Here is a 22,305-nt window from a genome sequence, read left to right as displayed (position 1 = left end):
GTAGTTTTTTGAAGGGCCAGCCTGCGTGACACTGCAGTGCCACTCCTAGATGGGCCAGGTGTTTGTGTCGGCCACTAGGGTCGCTTAGCTTACTCACACAGCTACCTCATTGCGCCTCTTTTTTTTCTTCTTTGCGTCATGTGCTGTTTGGGGAGTAGTTTTTTGAAGGGCCAGCCTGCGTGACACTGCAGTGCCACTCCTAGATGGGCCAGGTGTTTGTGTCGGCCACTAGGGTCGCTTAGCTTACTCACACAGCTACCTCATTGCGCCTCTTTTTTTCTTTGCGTCATGTGCTGTTTGGGGAGTAGTTTTTTGAAGGGACAGCCTGCGTGACACTGCAGTGCCACTCCTAGATGGGCCCGGTGTTTGTGTCGGCCACTTGTGTCGCTTAGCTTAGCCATCCAGCGACCTTGGTGCAAATTTTAGGACTAAAAATAATATTGTGAGGTGTGAGGTGTTCAGAATAGACTGAAAATGAGTGGAAATTATGGTTATTGAGGTTAATAATACTTTGGGATCAAAATGACCCCCAAATTCAATGATTTAAGCAGTTTTTTAGGGTTTTTTGAAAAAAACACCCGAATCCAAAACACACCCGAATCCGACAAAAAAAATTTGGTGAGGTTTTGCCAAAACGCGTTCGAACCCAAAACACGGCCGCGGAACCGAACCCAAAACCAAAACACAAAACCCGAAAAATTTCCGGTGCTCATCACTAATAGTACTGTTTATTAGTGTATCTATGGGGCTATGATGTTGTATATTTTAAATTTACTGTGCTTTTGCTGCATTATTTCAGTTTGATTTAAGGCTACTTACACTGTATAATGGTTAATGTACTCTGACGCCCTGCACAGCTGATGCAGTGATGTCATCGGGTTCAGATGGCGTAGGGAATCCGCGTCCCGCTTCCGGAAGGACGGTTGATGCTGGTGCCATCTTCACACTGCTCTCACTCTCACTTGTTGGTAGATGTAATTTAAGGTAAGCTGTTTGCTGTGTGTTTTATATCCTGAAGATGGTAAATAAATACTGAAACGTTGATATTACATGGCTGTGTTTCCTTTTCTTCATCCCATGAGTGCCACACATGCGAATGCTATATATATATATATATATATATATATATATATACACTGCTCAAAAAAATAGGGAACACTAAAATAACACATCCCAGATCTGAATGAATGAAATATTCTTATTAAATACTTTGTTCTATACATAGTTGAATGTACTGACAACAAAATCACATAAAAATGATCAATTGAAATCAAATTTATTAACCCATGGCGGTCTGGATTTGGAGACACACTCAAAATTAAATTGGAAAAACACACTACAGGCTGATCCAACTTTGATGTAATGTCCTTAAAACAAGTCAAAATGAGGCTCAGTAGTGTGTGTGGCCTCCACGTGCCTGTATGACCTCCCTACAATGCCTGGGCATGCTACTGATGAGGGATCTCCTCCCAGACCTGGATTAAAGCATCTCCCAAGTACTGGACAGTCTGTGGTGGATGGAGCGAGACATGATGTTCCAGATGTGCTCAATTGGATTCAGGTTTGGGGAACGGGCGGGCCAGTCTATAGCATCAATGCCTTTGTCTTGCAGGAACTGCTGACACACTCCAGCCACATGAGGTCTAGCATTGTCTTGCATTAGGAGGAACCCAGGGCCAACCGCACCAGCATACGGTCTCACAAGGGGTCTGAAGATATCATCTTGGTACCTATTTGCACTCAGGCTACCTCTGGTGAGCACATGGAGGGCTATGCGGCCCCCCAAAGAAATGCCACCCCACTCCATTACTGACCCACTGCCAAACTGGTCATGCTGGAGGAAGTTGCAGGCAGCAGAACGTTCTCCTTGGCGTCTCCAGACTCTGTCACGTCTGTCACATTTGCTCAGTGAGAACCTGCTTTCATCTGTGAAGAGCACAGGGCGCCAGTGGCAAATTTGCCAATCTTGGTGTTCCCTTGCAAATGCCAAACGTCCTGCACAGTGTTGGGCTGTAAGCACAAACCCCACCTGTGGATGTCGGACCCTCTTACCACCTACATGGAGTCTGTTTCTGATCGTTTGAGTAGACACATGCACATTTGTGGCTTGCTGGAGGTCATTTTGCTGGGCTCTGGCAGTGCTCCTCCTGTTCCTCCTTGCACAAAGGCGGAGGTAGCGGTCCTGCTGCTGGGTTGTTGGCCTGTCTCCTGGTAGCGCCTCCATGCTCTGGACACTACGCTGACAGACACAGCAAACCTTCTTGCCACAGCTCGCATGGATGTGCCATCCTGGATGAGCTGCACTCCTGAGCCACTTGTGTGGGTTGTAGGGAGGTCATAAAGGCATGTGGAGGCCACACACACTACTGAGCCTCATATTTACTTGTTTTAAGGACATTACATCAAAGTTGGATCAGCATGTAGTGTGCTTTTCCACTTTAATTTTGAGGGTGACTCCAAATCCAGACCTCCATGGGTAAATAAATTTGATTTTCATTGATAATTTTTGTTTGATTTTGTTGTCAGCACATTCAGCTATGTAAAGAACAAAGTATTTAATAAGAATATTTCATTCATTCAGATCTAGGATGTGTTATTTCAGTGTTCACTTTATTTTTTTGAGCAATGTATCTATATATATATATATATATATATATATATACATACTAGGTGCTTCATCGCGCCCTACAGGCGCTATTCACACCATCGCAAGGGGCTACGCCCCCTTAACCCTTGCATGCCTATCTGGGATTCAATATTTGTATTATATGGAGTATTACCTGCATTCCTTTGTTATTGGTTAAATATTGCACAATGAAAGGACATGCAATGGTAAAGGAGGTGCAGCCCTTTGCAACAGCGTGAAAAGCACCTGCAGGGCACGATGTACAGAATGTAGCGGGTGCGGGGAGGACTGCGGATGGAGGAGGGTGTCTGTAGATGCTGCGGGTGGAGGGAGGGTGGATGTGGGGGGGGGGGGGCGGATGGGGAAGGGTCGGGAGCTGCTGCAGGTGGGGGAGGGGCAGAAGAGTGGGGGCTGCAGATGGGGGAGGGGTCCGGAGGCACTGCAGGTGGGGGAGGGCAGGGGTGCCACGGGTGGGGGAGGGGAAGGTGCGGGGATGTTGCGGATGGGTGAAGGGTTCTGGAGGTGCTGTGGGATGGGAAGGGGCGGGGGTGCCGGGGGTGATGTAGGGGTCCGGATGTGCCGCGGGAGGGGGAGGGGAAGGTGCGGGTGGTGTGGCGGATAGGGAAGGGGTTCTGGAGGCACTGCAGGTGGTAGAGGGGCAGGTGGGGAGGTACCGTGGGTGAGGGGGCGGACCGCGGATGGAGGAGGGTGTCTGCAGATGCTGCGGGTGGAGTGAGGCAGGTGTGGGGGGAGACATATTTGGGGGATACATGGTGGAGGGGGTCTGGAGGTGCTGTGGATGGGTGGGGGAGTGGGAGCCGCGGGTTGTGCAGGGGGTCTGGAGGCACAGCGTGTGTGGGAGGGGTGGAGTGCCGCATATGGTGGAGGGGAAGGTGCGGAGGTGTGGTGCATTGTGGAGGGTTCTGGAGGCGCTGCGAATACTGTACCTGCCAAAAAGGTAGTTGGAGGGTATGCAGTAACAAGGTCAGTACAGGGGTGACAGGGTCAGAACAGGGGTGATGGGGCCAGGACAGGGGTGACAGGGCCAGGATAGGGGCGATGGGGCCAGGACAGAAATGACAGGGACAGGATAAGGGTGAAAGGGCCAGGGTAGGGGTGCAGGACCAGGACAGGGGTGACAGGGCCAGGATAGGGTTGACAGGGCAAGCACAGGTGAGAATTAATAGGGGTTAATAAGAAGCACAGAAGTGCTATGTAAGTGGTGTGATTAAAATAATATATACAAAGTGATAGGAAAAATAATAAGTGTTAATAAAGTGTTAGGGTGTGCCGACCTATCCCCAGGTAAGCTGGCTCTCAGATGCTGTAGGAGCCATTACCATGTGGCCTTACACTGGGAATTTAACCCAGACATATTTGTAATTATTTATGGGGTGGGTGTTGGGTGCGGTGGCCCCTGTGTCGGAATGGCTGGGCTGCTGCAGGTCGGCACACCCTAACACTTTATTAACACTTATGATTTTCCCTATCACTTTGTATATATTATTTTAATCACACCACTTACATAGCACTTCTGTGCTTCTTATTAACCCCTATTAATTCTCACCTGTGTGCTGACCTGGGGTGGCCGACCTGTGCCGACATCGTGGGGTCCTGCACCCCGGATCCACACCTAGTATTAGGGACCCCCAGTGACGGAGAAGCCTTGTCGATCGGCCTGGGGGCATAACCCTATATCTACAGATATACGCAACTAAGATCTCCGTATTATCTGACTATTATGTCGTAATATTTTTCACTCGGTGTGCATTAGGGAACACAGTTTTTTTCCTACACAGAATTACCCCTCCCTTTTAGCACCTGAGTGACATTACAATCTGGTTGAGCAGCTTTCCATTTTGTGTATGGCATGCCAGCAGCTGACAGAACGCTGGGCATGCCCTCTCACTGACGAAAACGGGGCGTGGCTCGCGATTGCGGGTCCTCCTGTGAATCCACGCCCCTTTTCATTGGCCAGGCACCCTTTTCGCCACGTGTGTGTCCCTCCTTCTGCCTGAAGAAAGCTGGGAGGTTTGCACCCCTGCTTGTGCCATGCCCATACCATCTGCTTCTGCTCCTGGTCTCCTATAGATTAGCCTAGATCTTTGACTCATTTGATTAACTCTGCCCAGTGTTGTGACTCCGCCCAGCGTTAGCAAATGAGGCACAAAGTCACAGATCTAGGCTATTTTATATATATATATATACATATATATATATATATATATATATATATATATAGTCAAACCTGGTTAAGTGAGATATCTAGGGATGGCACATTGGGTTTCACTTAAAGAGGCATTGCACTTATCTGGTTTCTCACTTATCAATGTTCAAGAAGTGTTTGTCACACTTATAGAGGTTCTCACTTATGCAGGTTCAAACAGTACTTGTTTAACCTATAGAAGTGCCTAAATGCTAAGTAAATATATGTACATTATGTACATGCATGATTTCTGTGTGGTTTCTGACATCATTGATTGGAAATAGAAACTTGTCTAAATGTGTACTAATCCCAGTTACAGAGGTTCTATAGGCAGTTGTCTCATTTATATATATATATATATTTTTTTTTTTTTTACATACACAGTATATATGTTTATATATATATATATATATATATATATATATATATAATATGTTATAATATACAGTATATATTCTGTTAATATGTTATAATTTACCAGTGTATCATTGTGAAGTTCCTGCTGATATGTAGAACAGGTCTTTCTGCTGATATTCTGCCTGGACAATAGGTGACTCCGAAACAAAAGGTCCCTTTCGTGACATAACAGGAGGCCAGAGGCTGTTGTGATCTAATTAGAATGCAAGGTTTTACCACTGCCAGGGTGTAATTAGCATTTCCCATTGTAGTAAGTGACTTTAGGAATATTTACACCTCATTTACAAGACAAGGAGCTGGACACGAGAAACTGATGTGCTGAATGACTATATACTAATGTTATGACACCCTAATTTACATGTCACCTCTCAGTGTAAGAATTCCTTCTGGCCATCCTGGGAACTACTGGGGAGAGATGGGCAGGAGTGACTATAAATAGGCTGTATCAGGCCACTGATAGCTGATGGAGGAGCTGCTGGATGAGTTACTGGTTGGAGAGCTGGGAGGATGGAGCAGTAAGAGAGAGACAGAGGAAGAATCTCCAGAGTAAGGTAATTGTACTATAGGTTAGTATATTTTTATATGTATACAACATTTAGAGATATTATATTGTAGATATTGTCTTGTTATAAATACTTAAAAAGGTTTACCTTAGCAATCGTTATATAGTTAGTATAGCAATAAAAATTGTTTATATTTTAAAAGGATATACAGGTTGAGTATCCCATATCCAAAATGCTTGGGACCAGAAGTATTTTGGATATCAGATTTTTCCGTATATTGGAATAATTGCATACCATAATGAGATATCATGACAATGGGACCCAAATCTAAGCACAGAATGCATTTATGTTTCATATACACACAGCCTGAAGGTCATTTAATACAATATTTGTAATAAATGTATATTAAACAAAGTTTGGGTACATTGAGCCATCAGAAAACAAAGGTTTCACTATATCAGTCTCAGTAAAAGAATTCTGTATTTGGGAATAATCCGTATTTCAGAAAATTTGGATATGGGATGCTCAATCTGTACTTCTATAAGCTTTATTTTTTAGTTTATGCATTATTTATTAATATTGTTTTGCAAAAACAACCCCACAAAAATAATGAAATATAACATTTATCTTACATAATCTACATGTTTCTATGGGTCACAGTGTAGTTAGATATTCATGAAGCATTATACAAATGAATGTAAGCTCATAATAAATGTGTAAATACATTGATGGACATTTATAGTTTGTCTCCTAAAACCTGCAGAAACAATCTAGTTGTCCCATAATCTTATAAACAAACAATTTGCTGAGCAATTACTAAAATGTAGGCCCAAATTATTGGATCATTCATGTGACAGCTATACATTGTTTATCAGTCATGTATCATGTGTGTATAATATAGCTGTATATACTCTGTCAGTCACCCAGTGTTACACAGAAATTCCCTTTTCACCCATTAAAAATCAGGTATTTCATGTAACAAATGAATGTAAGCTCATAATAAATGTGTAAATACATTGATGGACATTTATAGTTTGTCTCCTAAAACCTGCAGAAACAATCTAGTTGTCCCATAATCTTATAAACAAACAATTTGCTGAGCAATTACTAAAATGTAGGCCCAAATTATTGGATCATTCATGTGACAGCTATACATTGTTTATCAGTCATGTATCATGTGTGTATAATATAGCTGTATATACTCTGTCAGTCACCCAGTGTTACACAGAAATTCCCTTTTCACCCATTAAAAATCAGGTATTTCATGTAACAATAATCACTGTTTCCTCTGCAGACATCACACTGAGCAGAATGACTGTTTAGGCAAATTAGTTATTAAGAGGTTCCTGGAGGTGAAATATTGGTTGTTGTCAGCACTTACACATACACACACATAAGTATGCACATATTAATTACCAACAACCTTGAATGAGGAGAAGATCTGGGTGCTTCTTGTTTGTTGGTAATTAATATGTGCATACTTATACTTAGCACCAAGATCTTCCCCTCATTCAACAATGACTCCCCACTTAACTTATTCCCAAAAAAACACCCCAGCAGCACCCAATCACTCAACCCACATTCACCATCATCCCCCAGTCCAGAACCTCCCCTCCTTATTTACTAATGCCAACACCCCTGCAGTCCTCAGACAATCTTTCTGGCCTTTTATTCACTACCAACACATGAGCAGCCCCACACTCATCCTTTTATTCACTACCATCAGCCCAGAAGTGGACACCTTCTTCATTCACTATCATTGCCCCAGAAATACACAGACATACCCCTCATACACTACAACAACTACAGACATCCTACACCTTCTGCCCTATGCACCACCTGTTGCTGAGCAGGGATCCGGCCTTCTAGCTGCAGTGTGCTGCCCCATGCTCACTGTTCTCACCGCCAGATCAGAGGAAGCAGAGCCCACCTTGTGAGTAAGAGCAATGGAGGGATGATAAGCAGATAGAGGACGTAGGGTGGAACATGCAATGTATTATGTGCACGGGGGTTAACCACTTTCCACAGTAGGAGACTATGGAAAGTGGTTCACTTGGCCGGTAAAACAGGCCGACAGATGGTGTCTGCCAGTGAAGATGTGGGAGCACGCATCAGCACTCACTGCTCATCACCCGGCCATTCACACTAGGAGGTTTGTAGCTCAAACTCACCAAGTGTGTATGGGCCTTAAGTATTGGCATCTGCAGAAGGAATGTAGAGGTCTCTGTGCTGCACATGTAACTGGAATTGGGGACATAGCAATTAGACACATTACAAATATTTTAAAAGAATGGTAAAAGACTGGATCAAATTTCTCAGTGTACATAAATATAATGTTATATAATATAATGTCTTGTTTCTTACACAATATAACATTATTACTGTACAAACAGATTTATAACAGTAATATTTATGCTTATAAATGTGATCTTTTTCTTTTAGGACAAATAAGGAGCAAGATTCCCTCTAAGAATATAAGAAGATATAATGGAAAGGGACATTGTTCTCTGATCAAGCCAACTACAGACATAATATCTTTTGAAACCTCTTAAGGGTTCTCAAAAACATTATTTTTTTCTGTAAAGGAGAAACCTTATAAAGCTTTTATCTAATCTAATACATTATGAGTCTCACTAGAGAGAAACCACATCAGTGCTCTGAGTGTGACAAAAGCTTTACATATAAATCACATCTTCTCACACATCAGAGGCGTCACACAGGAGAGAGACCATATCAATGCTCTGAATGCAGCAAGTGTTATACCCAAAGGTCACATCTTGTTATACATCAGAGGAGTCACACAGGAGAGAAACCATATAAATGCTCTGAATGCAGCAAGTGTTTTTCCCTGCAGTTAAATCTTGATACCCATCAGAGGTGTCACACAGGAGAGAATCCATTTAAATGCTCTGAATGCAGCAAAGGTTTTTCTGTGAAGTATAATCTTGTTATACATCAGAGGAGTCACACAGGAGAGAAACCATACATATGCTCTGAATGCAGGAAGTGTTTTTACCGAAAGTCACATCTCGTTACACACCAGAGGAGTCACACAGGAGAGAAACCATATAAATGCTCTGAATGCAGCAAATGTTTTACCCAAAAGTCACTTCTTGTTATACATCAGAGGAGTCACACAGGAGAGAAGCCATTTAAATGCCCTGAATGCAGCAAATGTTTTACCCAAAAGTCACTTCTTGTTATACATCAGAGGAGTCACACAGGAGAGAAACCATATAAATGCTCTGAATGCAGCAAATGTTTTACCCAAAAGTCCCCTCTTGTTATACATCAGAGGAGTCACACAGGAGAGAAACCATATAAATGCTCTGAATGCAGCAAATGTTTTACCCAAAAGTCAGTTCTTGTTATACATCAGAGGAGTCACACAGGAGAGAAACCATTTTAATGCTCTGAATGCAGACAGTGTTTATGTAGCAAGGAAGGACTTGTTATACATTAGAGGAGCCACACAGGAGAGAGACCATTTCAATGTTCTGAATGCAGCATTGCACCATTTCATTGCTCTGAAAGATCACATCTTGTTAGCCATCAGGAGTCGCACATTAGAGGAACTATATAAATGTTGTGAATGGAGCAAGTTTTTAACTAGAAAGATATCACTTATTAATCACATGGGGAGTCACTATGAGGGCCTGACTGTAGGATATGTTTGATAAGTATGTTATCTTGTATCACTTCAATATAGTTACAAGTGAGGACATTTTTATTTTCTGAATGTGACAAGTGTTTTATATATAAATCAATGTTGTTAAAGACCAGAGAAGAGAAGCATCTATAGTTGTACCTCTGCACAAGTATAATGTAATAAACAATATGCATGGTAATATTCCCCAAAATTGCCTGAAATGATAATTTATGAATTTGTAATTATAATTCTTACACTCTCATCACATAAGGGGCGCTACTACTGACATCTTATACATTAGTATATAAATAGAGCTGAGAGGAGTTTCTCGGTGCAGTGCACTGGCTTAAATCATATTTTTGTTATTTTAACAAAAGTAAGATTATCCATATTAAACAATAACATCAAACAATTAAAAAATTAAAACATAAAATGAAGTAACTAAAGTAATAAATAGGGTATAAAAACATAAAAAGAACAACATATCTGGTGTAAGTGTTGATGGTGCATCTGATAGTGCCACTGATCTCTGTAATATACAGATGTTCTGCCCATGCAGGTGCTGGGACTAGTAGAGGAAAGAGATCTCTATCCAGTAGAGAGTTCCAGCAGCTCCTCTCAGTTTCTTTCTATAGGGTCACTTCAATTACCTGCAAATTTCTCATGTCCACAAGTAAGTGTGACTGTATGTGACAGTTACAGTACAGCTGGACTCATGGATGTGTCCATATACACAGGGGCATAGCCAGAACTTTGTGGACCCAATAGCAACATTTTGAAGGGGCCACTGTCCCAATCCTTGTATAGAGACACCTCTCTACAGCAGGTGTTAATTTTATGCCCCATAGAAGACCCCTACTTAATTTCTTGAGCCATAGTAGTGGACCAGTACATGTCATGTCACATTGTAGGGCTGCCACTATATTATGCAACTCAGGACCCCCAATCCACATTATGGGGTTGATCATATTACCCATGAAGTGTGTGATGTGCCATTGTCGCAGTGTTTAAACGCCAGCAATGGCACCTGATCTCACACCCTTCATGGGCTGAATTTGCACCAAGGTGCTCGGAGACCTATGGGGCAGTGAGCACTTTTGTACAAATTCAGGCTGCCATAAAGTGCGGCCATTTGCACAATGATTCTCACGCACAATATCATCACAGCTAATAGGATTGAGCCCTATGACTACAGTGTTCCCAGTTCATACTATGTTACATTACAGTGTCTTATGCCACACTATAGTGCCTCCAATTAATTTTGTGACACATTACAGTGTCCCAGTTCATATTATATAACATGATCATTTCATCCGTTTATGTTATACAATAAGGTCCAGGGACATAATTACATATATAATTGGATATATTGCAGATCAAAAGGCAAAAGTTGTAAGGGCTCTTGTATACCACTCAATGGGCAACAATGTGTGTTTCTCATGTAAATATGACAGGGAAAGTGAGCTTCTCTAAGCTCTTGGCCCCATAGCAGCTGCTCTCCCTACACCTATATATATACTTACCAATATATGTTTTATGAGTATAGTTTAGGAGTAAATTTATTAACAATCCTGTTTGGACCATGTTTGCTCAAATTCAAAGCACTTGGATTCGCTGGAACATGTGTTTTCCTGCAATCATGTGTGATGATGGCAAATGGATTCATGTTTTTGAAGCAGTTTTCTGTTTCTCTGGCCAAATACTCCAGTGCATTGATGACTGCACTCTAGCCCATGTTTGCAAATTACAACTGAACATGGAAGCTGCTTCCTATCGTGTTTTCATTGGTTAAAACTGTCACATGTGGTAGTGTGATGCCTAAGACATATAAATGCGCCCCAAATTTAAAGGACCTTGGTGGTTTATTCTGAAGAGCATAGAAAGGAAAAAGGGGAGGGGGAACTGGCCTCTTTTTCTAAGCATATTAGGAGATGCTACCATGCTAAGGCTTCTAGTACTATGCTGGAGAAATAAATATGCTGATTGCAAACTACATGGAGTATAAGGGAAGTTTTTAGCACATATGTGTGCACATATGTGTGCCCATGCACCGCAACCAGGTGACTTCATTAGTTGGGGACCTAACATGTCTAAAACTATCACATAATATACATTTATATAATTCTTACCTTCAAATAGAGCCCTTATTAATGTGTGATCAGCAATGTAGGAACCTGTGCTAATTAAAACACCTCAGGATAAATGGAAGGGGTGCCAATATGAGAGGGAAGGTACTTAATTTCAACAGTATGAAGCAGCGGTACATAACTGTTCCCAACCCTCTGGTGTTCTATAATGTCTGTGTACACGTACAAACTATATTGACCCCCGTTGATTTCAGCCCATGGTTTTAAAACTTGGTTTTAGGCTGTAAATCCAGTATCCTTGTCAGTTTATTGCCTGCCGTGAGCTAGCACAATAGCTTGTTGTTGAATGATACAACATGCTCAAGTGGATAATGTCCTAGTCCTAATCCACCCTCCAGTTTATGTTGTGCGATTTTTGCATTGAATACGTCCAGTAGCGTATTGAATGATACATAAAAAAATGGGTTCAGTGCACACGTTCGTGACAATCACTGTCGGGCCATCCCACTTTGTATTTGCATCATTCAGTTGTGTATATCCAAAGTATTCCACCTGTGCGGTACTGTATTTCTGTAAGAGCAACTTCCATTCACTGGTTAGGTCTATCGCCTTTGACAGTTTTGTTGTGTAGTTAGAAATCTTGTTTTGTGGAAATGTGTCTGCTGAAGTATTACTCTGCAAGATTATGTGGATGCTTTTTCATCCATAGTTCGTATTGTTTAGAGAACATTGTGCTTTATATATCTTTTATCTCTGTTGCTGAAACCCAACTGCAAAATTTTGAGGGGTACTCACGCCACTTGACTAACGCATATTTCTGACATCTGACCAACTAATTTTTTTCAGTTTTTTTATACTTATTAAATTCTATTATTGTGTTTTTTGATGATTTGAAGCTATTCAGGGTTAAAACTGATGGTAATATCTTTGCCGTAGAGATCCACGAATGTACAAAGTGGCTTAAGACCTTTAGTGTACACGCTGCGTATTACAAATATTTCCTCAGAAAAATTCTGTTCATATCCTTTCTGAAATCTATCCTTATATTTGTAAATGCATACATGTTCACCAATGGCTAAACCTGACGGAGGTTTTTTTACTTCTATAGTAATCACCGTTCATTGTCTTTAATTGAAAATTCTTAAAGCATTAGAGGGGCACACTTCGTGCAGCATGCACGTAATGGTTTTATAGTACATCATTATTGCTCATGAAATTTATTTTTCTAACACTTTTTTAGGACCTTGTTTAGAAACTCTTTATAGTGAATGGTTAGCAATTTCTTTGGCATTCCATTCTTTTGGAATATATTTTCAAAGGCATTAGCAACTGCTGTAGCGTTCATGACTGTTAGACTGACAGCCCACACTCTCTTACTAAATATATCAATAATGGTTAATATATATTTAAAACTATCATTGTACTTCACAAGGTCTATGAGCAAGACCAGATTGCACTGCCATTGCTGATATATAGCCAATACACAAATTGTGTTCCTTTTATAGGTTTATCACGCTGGCTTATGCAGTGTATAGACATCTTGATCAAGAAGCCAATTTTTATCATTCCAAATCTTCTAAAATTGACTTTATTAGCCTTATAATATTTGTACAAACTGCAGAAACTCCAAAGCATTACAGCCATGTAATATGACCTTTTCATACTCTGCTTTTTTCGGTTAGTAATAACAAGCTCAAGGTACTAAATAACCAGTTTATGATGTATTCTCACACAAATGTATCAAAATGTTATATAAAAATCAGAAATTAATTTGATATCAATATGATATCAAATTGGTATCAAGGGGATGGGGCACCTGTCAAAATATGTTTGATGGAATCTGGATGAGTTCTACTATACTCACAAACTAACTTATTAATAGCACCTCACATCATTGGCCAAATACATCATAATGAGTTTAAACAGCAGATACATCTCACCATCAACTGATCAAAGAAGATATTAATCAGATCTTTATGGTATAAAAAATATATATATATTAGGGTGGTCCATGTTTGGCATTTTTTCAAATATGTCTTTCCACCTTATATTGAAGTACATGAAAAAGAAGCCTTATATGCATAATTTGACTTTACTTCTATAATATTTACAGGTGTCACATCGACATTGAAAAGAGCAATTACTATGTACCATACATGAAAATATAAGAACACATGTACAACTCAGTACCCAATCTACCAATTGTATTTAAACCAATAATAACTACAACATTTGTTTAAAAAAAATATTGATCCTTGATCATAGTTACAACCTGCAGAATATACAGTTTTTGGTTTTCTTTCCTTGCTAAAATGTTTTTGAATGTCTGCATAAGAGCAACACCTCTTTCAGCAATGTCATTTACAGCCCCCAGGTTTAGAACAACAGATTTAGCTACCTCATAATCTTCTCTATCCTCCCATTCCTGTGTATCAACTTCTAAAAACTTGGTTGGCAAATTGAGGATTTCAAAGAACTAAAGTGTTGAATGGGTAACATAATCTTCCACTGTCTGAGGAAAAATCAATGAGTTGATAACTTTCCAAATTGATTTGCTTCAGAGGGTTTTCTGTTCCTTCCTTATGTAAGGATTTGAGCATCTCCCTTTTGACTGGCAAGCTTGTTTCAGCATCAGAAAATGGAGAGGTAAACAAAGTCTCACTAAGGTACCATTGGTGATGAGAATAAGCCTTAACTACTGCCTTGGATATCTGTTTGTCTTCATATGCCTCTAACTTCTTCTTTAGACAAAGGTCGCTTCTTAGGGCAGCAGCTGCTAACTGTGCAAGAAACCACTACTGGACAAAAATTGTGACCACAAAGGTAGCAAAATGCTTTATACCAAGTACTTCATTCTTTGTCATGGTGAATTGTGACCAGAACAAGCAAATTTTTAAAGCATAAATGATTCATCTGGCTCTATGCAAAGCTCCTGGGTGCCTAAAATTAACCCCTTTAGCACAATTCATTTAAAAAATATCTGAAATACTACCATTAAAAACTTTCAAAAAAATCACCTTTTATTGCAGCATACAGTTAGAGCTTCAAGTGACCTGCAACAGTAATAATTAATCATATTGCTAAAACTTTAAGCTCCATGTGACACCACTAAAACCTTTGCAATCCTTATGAAACTCTACATAGGGTATTACTACCATACCTACATCCATCACATCCAGGTGGTAAGACTTCAGGTCATTGGACTTTTATTTTAAAGACCACCCTAATATATATATAAATATATATATATATATATATATATATATGCTCAGCAATAATAGGCAATAACTTGTGGCTGAATGCTGAGGTGCCGTCCTTAAAATTAATAGATGTCACTCCTGAGTGACCAGGTTCCGGAGCTTCCCAGATGTCGCTCCCATCGCTGGCTTCTGGCAGAGAACACAGTGGGGCTTACACTGTAATAATGTAATCTCCTATATAAGATAAGACCTTGCTGCATGTATGTTTTTTTACAGCATAGCACCTCGAAAAAAATGCCCAGCATGGCATTGAAATGTTGGTATTTAACTATGTCTTTTTTCAATTAATACAATTAATTATTTATAAAGATCATAGAGTGCAGACTGGTTCCTTTTGGATAAAGGGCGGACCTACTAGACTCGACCCAGGGAAGACTGCATATCTCCCTCTCTCTCTCTCTCTCTCTCTCTCTCTCTCTATTTCTCTCTCTCTCTCTCTCTATATATATATATATATATATATATAGACTCTTCTTCCAAACAGCAGCGACACTCAAGGGATTTGTAAATCAAGCAAAAACTGTATATAAAAAAGAATAAATTCCCAACGTTTTGGGGCTCACATGCCCCTTTGTCGAGGTGAATATCTGCCTGGAATTATATAAGATCAGTTGGTTATTCGGGAGGCTGCACCCGTCACAAAGTTCACTGGAATGAGACATGCTGGGAGACTTCTGATGTGATGATCATTTGCTACTGTCGGTCTAGGCCAGTTTTATCCATGTTCTCTTTCTTTCCAGACAGAGACATGTTAAATGTGCTTATGGGTGTCCCACCTCCTTAGAGGATAATATATTTATGTATTTTCCAATGTATACATTTTATTGTGATAATTAAATATATACTGTATACCTGTATATATATTCCAAACATAGGCACTCTCAAAAACTTCAGTAAGCTTCGAGGTATTTTTAATCCAATACTCACAAAGTATTTATGCAAGACTTTTCATAGATGTATAACAAGGAAGTCAGCAACGTTTCAGTCCATAAGGACCTTTGTCAAGCTTTCCATCATAACATGCTCATAAAGAGTACAAAACAGCAGAGCTACTCACAGCGGAAGTGACATACCTGTTTGCTTGCTGCCCCTTAAATGCTCAAACTAACACGATCCCAGTGTGCATTCCAGCAATCCCGTGGAACACAACAGGATATACACAGCGCTTATGGTTCTGGTCATGTGTCACTGCGTTCCAACACCCGACGTGGAAAGCACGTCGGGGCCGGCGTCGCACCTTAGCACACTCCCACTGGGGCACTCTATGCAAATGAGAGTCTATCCCAAAATACACTTAAGTATTATAACACTATCTAATCCAAAGTACACTCACATCACCTAAGTAGGTATGGTGCATATAGTGCCACCTACAGCTCATGTGTATAAAACAACAATACTGTGTGACAATAGTATTACCATAATGCATGTACCATATCCACAGTGCAGATCAATGGTCGTGACACTCACAGCACCACCTGTAGCTAAAATATAGGGTGGAATTCAAATGTTTGAAAAGTCGGTTGGGTGTCTGTTTTTTCCTGTCTATTAGATTAGATTAGATTAGACTCCCAACTGACTTTTCAAACATTTGAATCTCCCCCATAGAGAACATTGACAGATAGATTTATACTGGCAATTAAAGGCAACCAACGAAGCTCAAAAATCTATACATCATAATCACAACAATTATACACACAAGACAATACAGACAAATAACATTTAATAAAAACAGTGTGGTGGAGCATATACACTACTGTGGTGGAGCACATTTAAAAATATAATTGTTTGAAGGGAAAAAATAGTATATAGGTTGTAGCCATTACGGTATCCAAACTATTATGATAGGGTTATAGTAATTCTTTAAAGCAACAAAGCTTATATTCATAATGAGAAATCCCCTATATCAAAAATTTCTTTAGGTTCATTTGTTCATTCAAGCCTCTAGGGAAAATTGAATCCATCCGAAATATCCATTCTGATTCAAATTAATGCAGTTCAAGGATCCTGTTCCCCCCTCACACAGTCGGAGGGATCCAATTGATGATACAGCACCGAAGCATTGGAATCTGATGTCCAGCCTCTACCCAGTGCCTTGCCACTGGTTTATCGGACTGGCTGGTCTCAGTTGCCTGTCTTTTTGAGTACTGATGGTTGGCCATTCGTTCTCTGAAGCAACATTGTGTTAAGCCAACATATACCAGCCCACAAGGGCATATAATCATATAAATTACATGGTCCATTAGACAATGGAGGTGATGTTTAATATGTATAGGTACCCCACTGTGAGGATGAGGGAAGGAGTCACCTGGAATTATAGATCTGTATGTGGTGCAATCAGAGCACTTGAAGCATCCTTTGCGGACAGACTTGAGCCAAGTGTCCCCTCTTCCTTTATCCGGGTTCAGCGGGGGGCACATAAGTAGCTGTTTTAGGTTCGCCCCATGATGATATGCCATCATTGGCTGTTGTTGCAGATCCTGCCCAAACTTTGGATCTGATGCAACAATTCTCCAATTGTAACATAACAGGAGCTGGTTGGCTAGTAATTTAACTCTCTCCACTTTATCACCCTCGAAGGTTTAATAATTAGACTTTTCTGTATATGGCACTATGTGCCCCCTCATCCCCATAATGACACCGGCTACTTTGAGGGGTCAATATTTGAAAATGAGGAGTATGCTCTCTCAAGTTTTGAGGACCACTAGCAGTTATTGTCTGGTGATAGACATTTTCCATTTATGGATAGGCAGGCACAATGTGCCATATTATGCCCATAATTTTACCTGTAAATGTTGGGTCACACACATATGAATGAAAGGAAAAACCACTACTAAATTGTGGCCCCCCCATTGCAGCATTTGTTTGATGATCAATTAAGTAACCTATCTGTACAGAAAAAATAGATTTCCATACATGGGGGAAGGACACATGGTGCTATATCTTCCCCATACATGCTCACATACATATAGGGGCACCCTGTCGTGAAAGAGAGTAGTCTCTTATTTCAAATATTCTGCCCACTTAGAATTTATAGTCTGGGGATCATCAGAAAATAATAGAAACGGTACACAAAATAAATATAATTTTCCACAGATATGGTGGATCTATAGCCCATATCTCTTCCATTTTGTATCAAATAAATAACTGTCCCTCATATCATATAGTAAGTTGTCACATTTGTAAAATGGCAGACATTGTGGGTCTACTATATTCTTCCTACGCATAGGGCAGTATCCAGTTAGTCATGATATTTTCTCGTGGCTAATGGATTCACCCTGGGATATCCAATTAGCCTTGAAAACCTGGCGCTTAGCAGATATTTTGTCAGATTATCAGCACCATGTGACCTCTTCCTTAGCCCTTAACATGTAAATATGTTTTCTAAAAAAACGCAGAGTAATTGACATTTTCTATGATTAAATTAAGTAAGCAACATTTATTTAAAACATTTTCCAAAATTTTTGATACAAAAAAATAAACTTTTAAAAATATTGATTTTTCAGAACAAAGGTAACCGATAAATATCAGTCTACCAATAATTGGACCATGATAACTATTGCAACTTTACTTTTTTTTACACAGAATCAGTGATGTGGTGTACACTGAGAAGGAGAAAAGGTGATGGTTGCATAATTTATATTTCCCCAGTAGCTGCTAAACTCTGCAACCATGGGTGAAGGGTTCCACCAGGCTACACAATCATCAGTGATTGGCAGCACAGCAGGCACTGGAGGAGGGTACAAGGAAGCAGCGTAGCTTGGAGGTACCTCTGAGAGATTATCTTCCAGCAGATAGTAGTCATTTTTGACTGGTCACATCAGATGTAACCATGTCAGGGAGAATCAGCCTGGTGTGGTTGCATCTGATGTGACCATGCCAGGCAAGTGGATACATATCAACCATGGTTCCACCATTGACACAGTTTTATCAAGATCAGTTTATAGTCAACATCAAGTGTAGGTAATTAAAAGTGTTATCCTGTATGAGATAAACATTTATGTTCCATGTCATGGTTAGTAACATGAATACTTTTACTATGCTTCAAGATAAAAATTATTGAAAGTATTATTAACCTGGGAGACAACATGCTATCTTTGGGATTTATTTAACATGATGTAGAAATCAATGATCTGCTATAACTCATAGCAACCAAATATTAGCTGCCTTCTGCAGGACAGGCAACAGAAAATTTGGGGCCCAATACACTGATACTTCTGGGGCCTCCTCAACTCCCCATGATCACCCACTCTTAAACCAGAGGGAGTCTTTAAAAAAAGTGTATAAATATACACACACACACACACACACACACAACACACACACACACACTGTATTATATTAACATATATGACACTCTATATCTATCTATCTATCTATCTATCTATCTATCTATATAGATAGATGTATTTTAAGTATTCTTTGATTGATAGGTTGCAGTGCTAATTGCACCACTTGTACAATATATATATATATATATATATATATATATTGTACAAGTGGTGCAATTAGCACTGCAACCTATCAATCAAAGAATACTTAAAATACATGACAAATAATATGGCTGTTGGATGTCCGTACGCCGTGGCTGTCCTATGAAGACACTCCAAAGTTATATAGTGTGGCAGCAGCCCAATCTCAAAACTGTTCAATTTCCAAACAGACAAGATAGCTAATATTCATCAATGGTAGATCAGTTGCGCCTTCAGTGCTTCATAAATAAAGTGACTGTTCATACAATCCTAGAGTGACAATCAAATGTGCCTACCAGATGGGGGAATTGCAGACAGCCTGTAGAAGTTTATTTAGAGATTCTTCTTTGGTGACCTCCTTCTCCCATGCATCACTCAAGCATTGTGTATAGGATGTTTGTAAAAATGTAATACAATGTGTAAATGAAAGTGCACTTCACAGTAATAAAGTGACTTTGTGCTTTCAAGCAAGAAAAAAGTGCACGATTCAGTGCTAAAGTGCTTTATACCATTAAATAAAGTGCAAAAAATTGTGCAAAGAAAAGTTAGAATGGTGAGTGCCACCTAGTGGAAATACATAATTTACCATCTAAACAAAGAGAAAAAGATCACTCCCCTTGTGCTCAACAGGGCAATGAAATATTACTCACTCTTTGGACAATATAGACACTGTAAAGTCCCTAGAGATGTCCATCCAACAGAAGCCCTTAAAAGCAAAAAATACTCCCACAAGGGGGCAAAAGAGACTTCTGATAGTGTAGTATATTTTTACACATTTATTACATACAACATACAACATAAAACAGTAAATTGGACTCATACAATTTTTAAAAATAAAAGTGCTTTGCTGCATAATGCATGACAGTATGGAGAGCCAGAGGTCATACACCCAACACGTTTCATCCCATTGTAGGTATTGGGACTTCCACAGGGGTCATTAGGGGTAAGCAGTGCACCACCAAACACTTTTATAACCAAACAGCGGACGAAGTTTGCGCTACGCTTGTGCGGGATTTCAGAGGTCTTGCGTGATCTCAGCTAGTGACTGACGCATCACTTCTCACTGGGATACATGTGTGCCTGTCTCTCTGGATACCAGACTTTGGAGGAAGTACCACAAGATCTTCTGTTGAGAGTCTCTCTCATTGAGGTATGCACGTGCACCTAATTCCCCTGGAGACATCAACAGAGGAAATATCGCGGGATCAGCCGCGACATTAGCAAAGTGACAATCATGCATAAGTGTCTCATTGCGCATATGTATCCCATGATAGACACAGTGTACATTAAGGTTATTGATTTACATTTTGCTTAAAGTCAGACTAAGCCATATATAGCATATTTCTAAATGGTTGTTGATATGCATCATTCCAAAAGATGCAAAATTTGGGTTTGGTGCATAGCTTCCCAGCAAATACAAATATATATATATATATATATATATACACACACACACACACACACACATAAAGAGACATATTTTAACATAAAAATAAAAAAATAAATACAACTACAGTAAAAAATACAGTACGACTAAAGTAAAAAAAAATATATATGTATATATATATATATGATAGGACGACATTAAAAAATAATAGATAAAAAATAGAATACAATATATTTCAAAAAGGATATAGCAGTAGGAGGTATGTAATTTACATTTTTTTTTTAAATGTTTAAAAAATGTAAGTTTTTTTAAGAATATTACAGAAACGGGGCCAGATCGTAGTTATCATTAAGCCCATCCGGTATAAGATTATTAAGTGTGTATATCCAATATATTTCCCTTGAGCTATTTTTTTATCTCTGTCACCACCCCTTGGTCCTACTTTTTTATGTTCAATTGTTTTGAACGTTACAAAGTCAGAATTAGATTGGTGATACTTGTTAAAATGTTTAGGGACTGAATGATTTTCCAATTTATTCTTTATTGCTCTGATATGCTCCTGTATTCTAAGCCTAAGGTGTCTCTTAGTTTTCACTATATATTTGTACCCACAGGCGCATTCTAAGCAATAAACAACATAGTTAGTAGAGCAGTTAGTTAGATCCCTAATTTTAAAAGTTTTTAATCGATTTGAGTTTTGAAATTTTTTGCCATCTTTGTGGGAATATTTACAAATACAGCAATGGTTGCATCTGAAAAAAACACATGTTTTAATCCAGCTTTCTGATTGTCCCCTGTTTGTATTGGTCTTAGCATGATGGGGGCCAGGATACCTTTCAAATGTCTTGCCTTTCTGTAGATGGTTCTTGGCCGATCTGGTAATATCGAGTTGAGTACTGGATCTAGTTTTAAAATATGCCAGTGTTTTCTCAGAGTTTCATCAATTCTATGCTCCCCAGCATTGTAGGTTGTAATAAAATTCAGATGTTGGTCCCCCTCTTTCTGTTTTACTTTGTATGTCAGTAGGTCTTCTCTTCTTGTATTTTCAGTTTGTCTCCTTGCTGTTTCTACTAGTTCCGCCATATAGGTTATTTCAATAAATCTCTCCGAGTAGATATTAAGCTGTTCCCGAAAATCTACATCTTTGGTACAATTCCTTTTAGCCTATTATATAATAATAATAACAATAATAATAATAACAACAATCTACCATTGATGAATATGAGCTATCTTGTCTTTTTAGAAATTGGACAGTTTTGAGATTGGGTTGGTGCAACACTATATAACTTTGGAGTGACTTCATAGGACAGCCACAGCGTATGGGTGTCCAACAGTCATATTGTCACGTACTTTGAGTATTCTTTGATTGATAGGTTGTAGCACTAATTGCACCACTTGTACACTATTAATTTATTTTCCACTGGCAAGAAGCAGCTCCCTTTGTGATTAGTAGAATATGAGTTCCTTAAGAACTAACCTGGAAGGTGTCAGGTCTTTGATGTGGAGAAATTGCTCATTAAGGAGACAAAGGTGTGGTGGGATATTGCAGGCCTTGAGCAATATGTCAAGGTTGATAGAGTGCCAAGAGGTTTAAAAATTAATAAAACACCAACCTTTGGTCTCAATATTGACACATTTTCCACCAAATGGGATAAAAAATGACATGAATGCTCTAAGAGAATAATACAGCTAATTATCTCA

The 22,305-nt window shown here is 39.5% G+C and overlaps 1 protein-coding gene and 1 pseudogene across 1 annotated transcript in view; both read left to right on the top strand.

Moving 5' to 3' along the window:
• Positions 1 to 8,304, top strand: part of LOC134934265 (putative zinc finger protein 826) — a 43,485-nt gene extending 35,181 nt beyond the window's left edge. Inside the window, exon 4 of the mRNA XM_063929737.1 lies at positions 8,195 to 8,304. Coding sequence (XP_063785807.1) covers positions 8,195 to 8,304 — 110 coding nt within the window. The remainder of the gene's footprint in view (positions 1 to 8,194) is intronic.
• A 71-nt stretch (positions 8,305 to 8,375) lies between these two features.
• Positions 8,376 to 22,305, top strand: part of LOC134934264 (zinc finger protein 84-like) — a 132,786-nt pseudogene continuing 118,856 nt past the window's right edge.

The sequence above is a fragment of the Pseudophryne corroboree genome, chromosome 6, assembly GCF_028390025.1.
Source record: "Pseudophryne corroboree isolate aPseCor3 chromosome 6, aPseCor3.hap2, whole genome shotgun sequence".
NCBI classification, from domain to species: domain Eukaryota; kingdom Metazoa; phylum Chordata; class Amphibia; order Anura; family Myobatrachidae; genus Pseudophryne; species Pseudophryne corroboree.
This window is presented reverse-complemented; position numbering and strand designations above follow the sequence as displayed.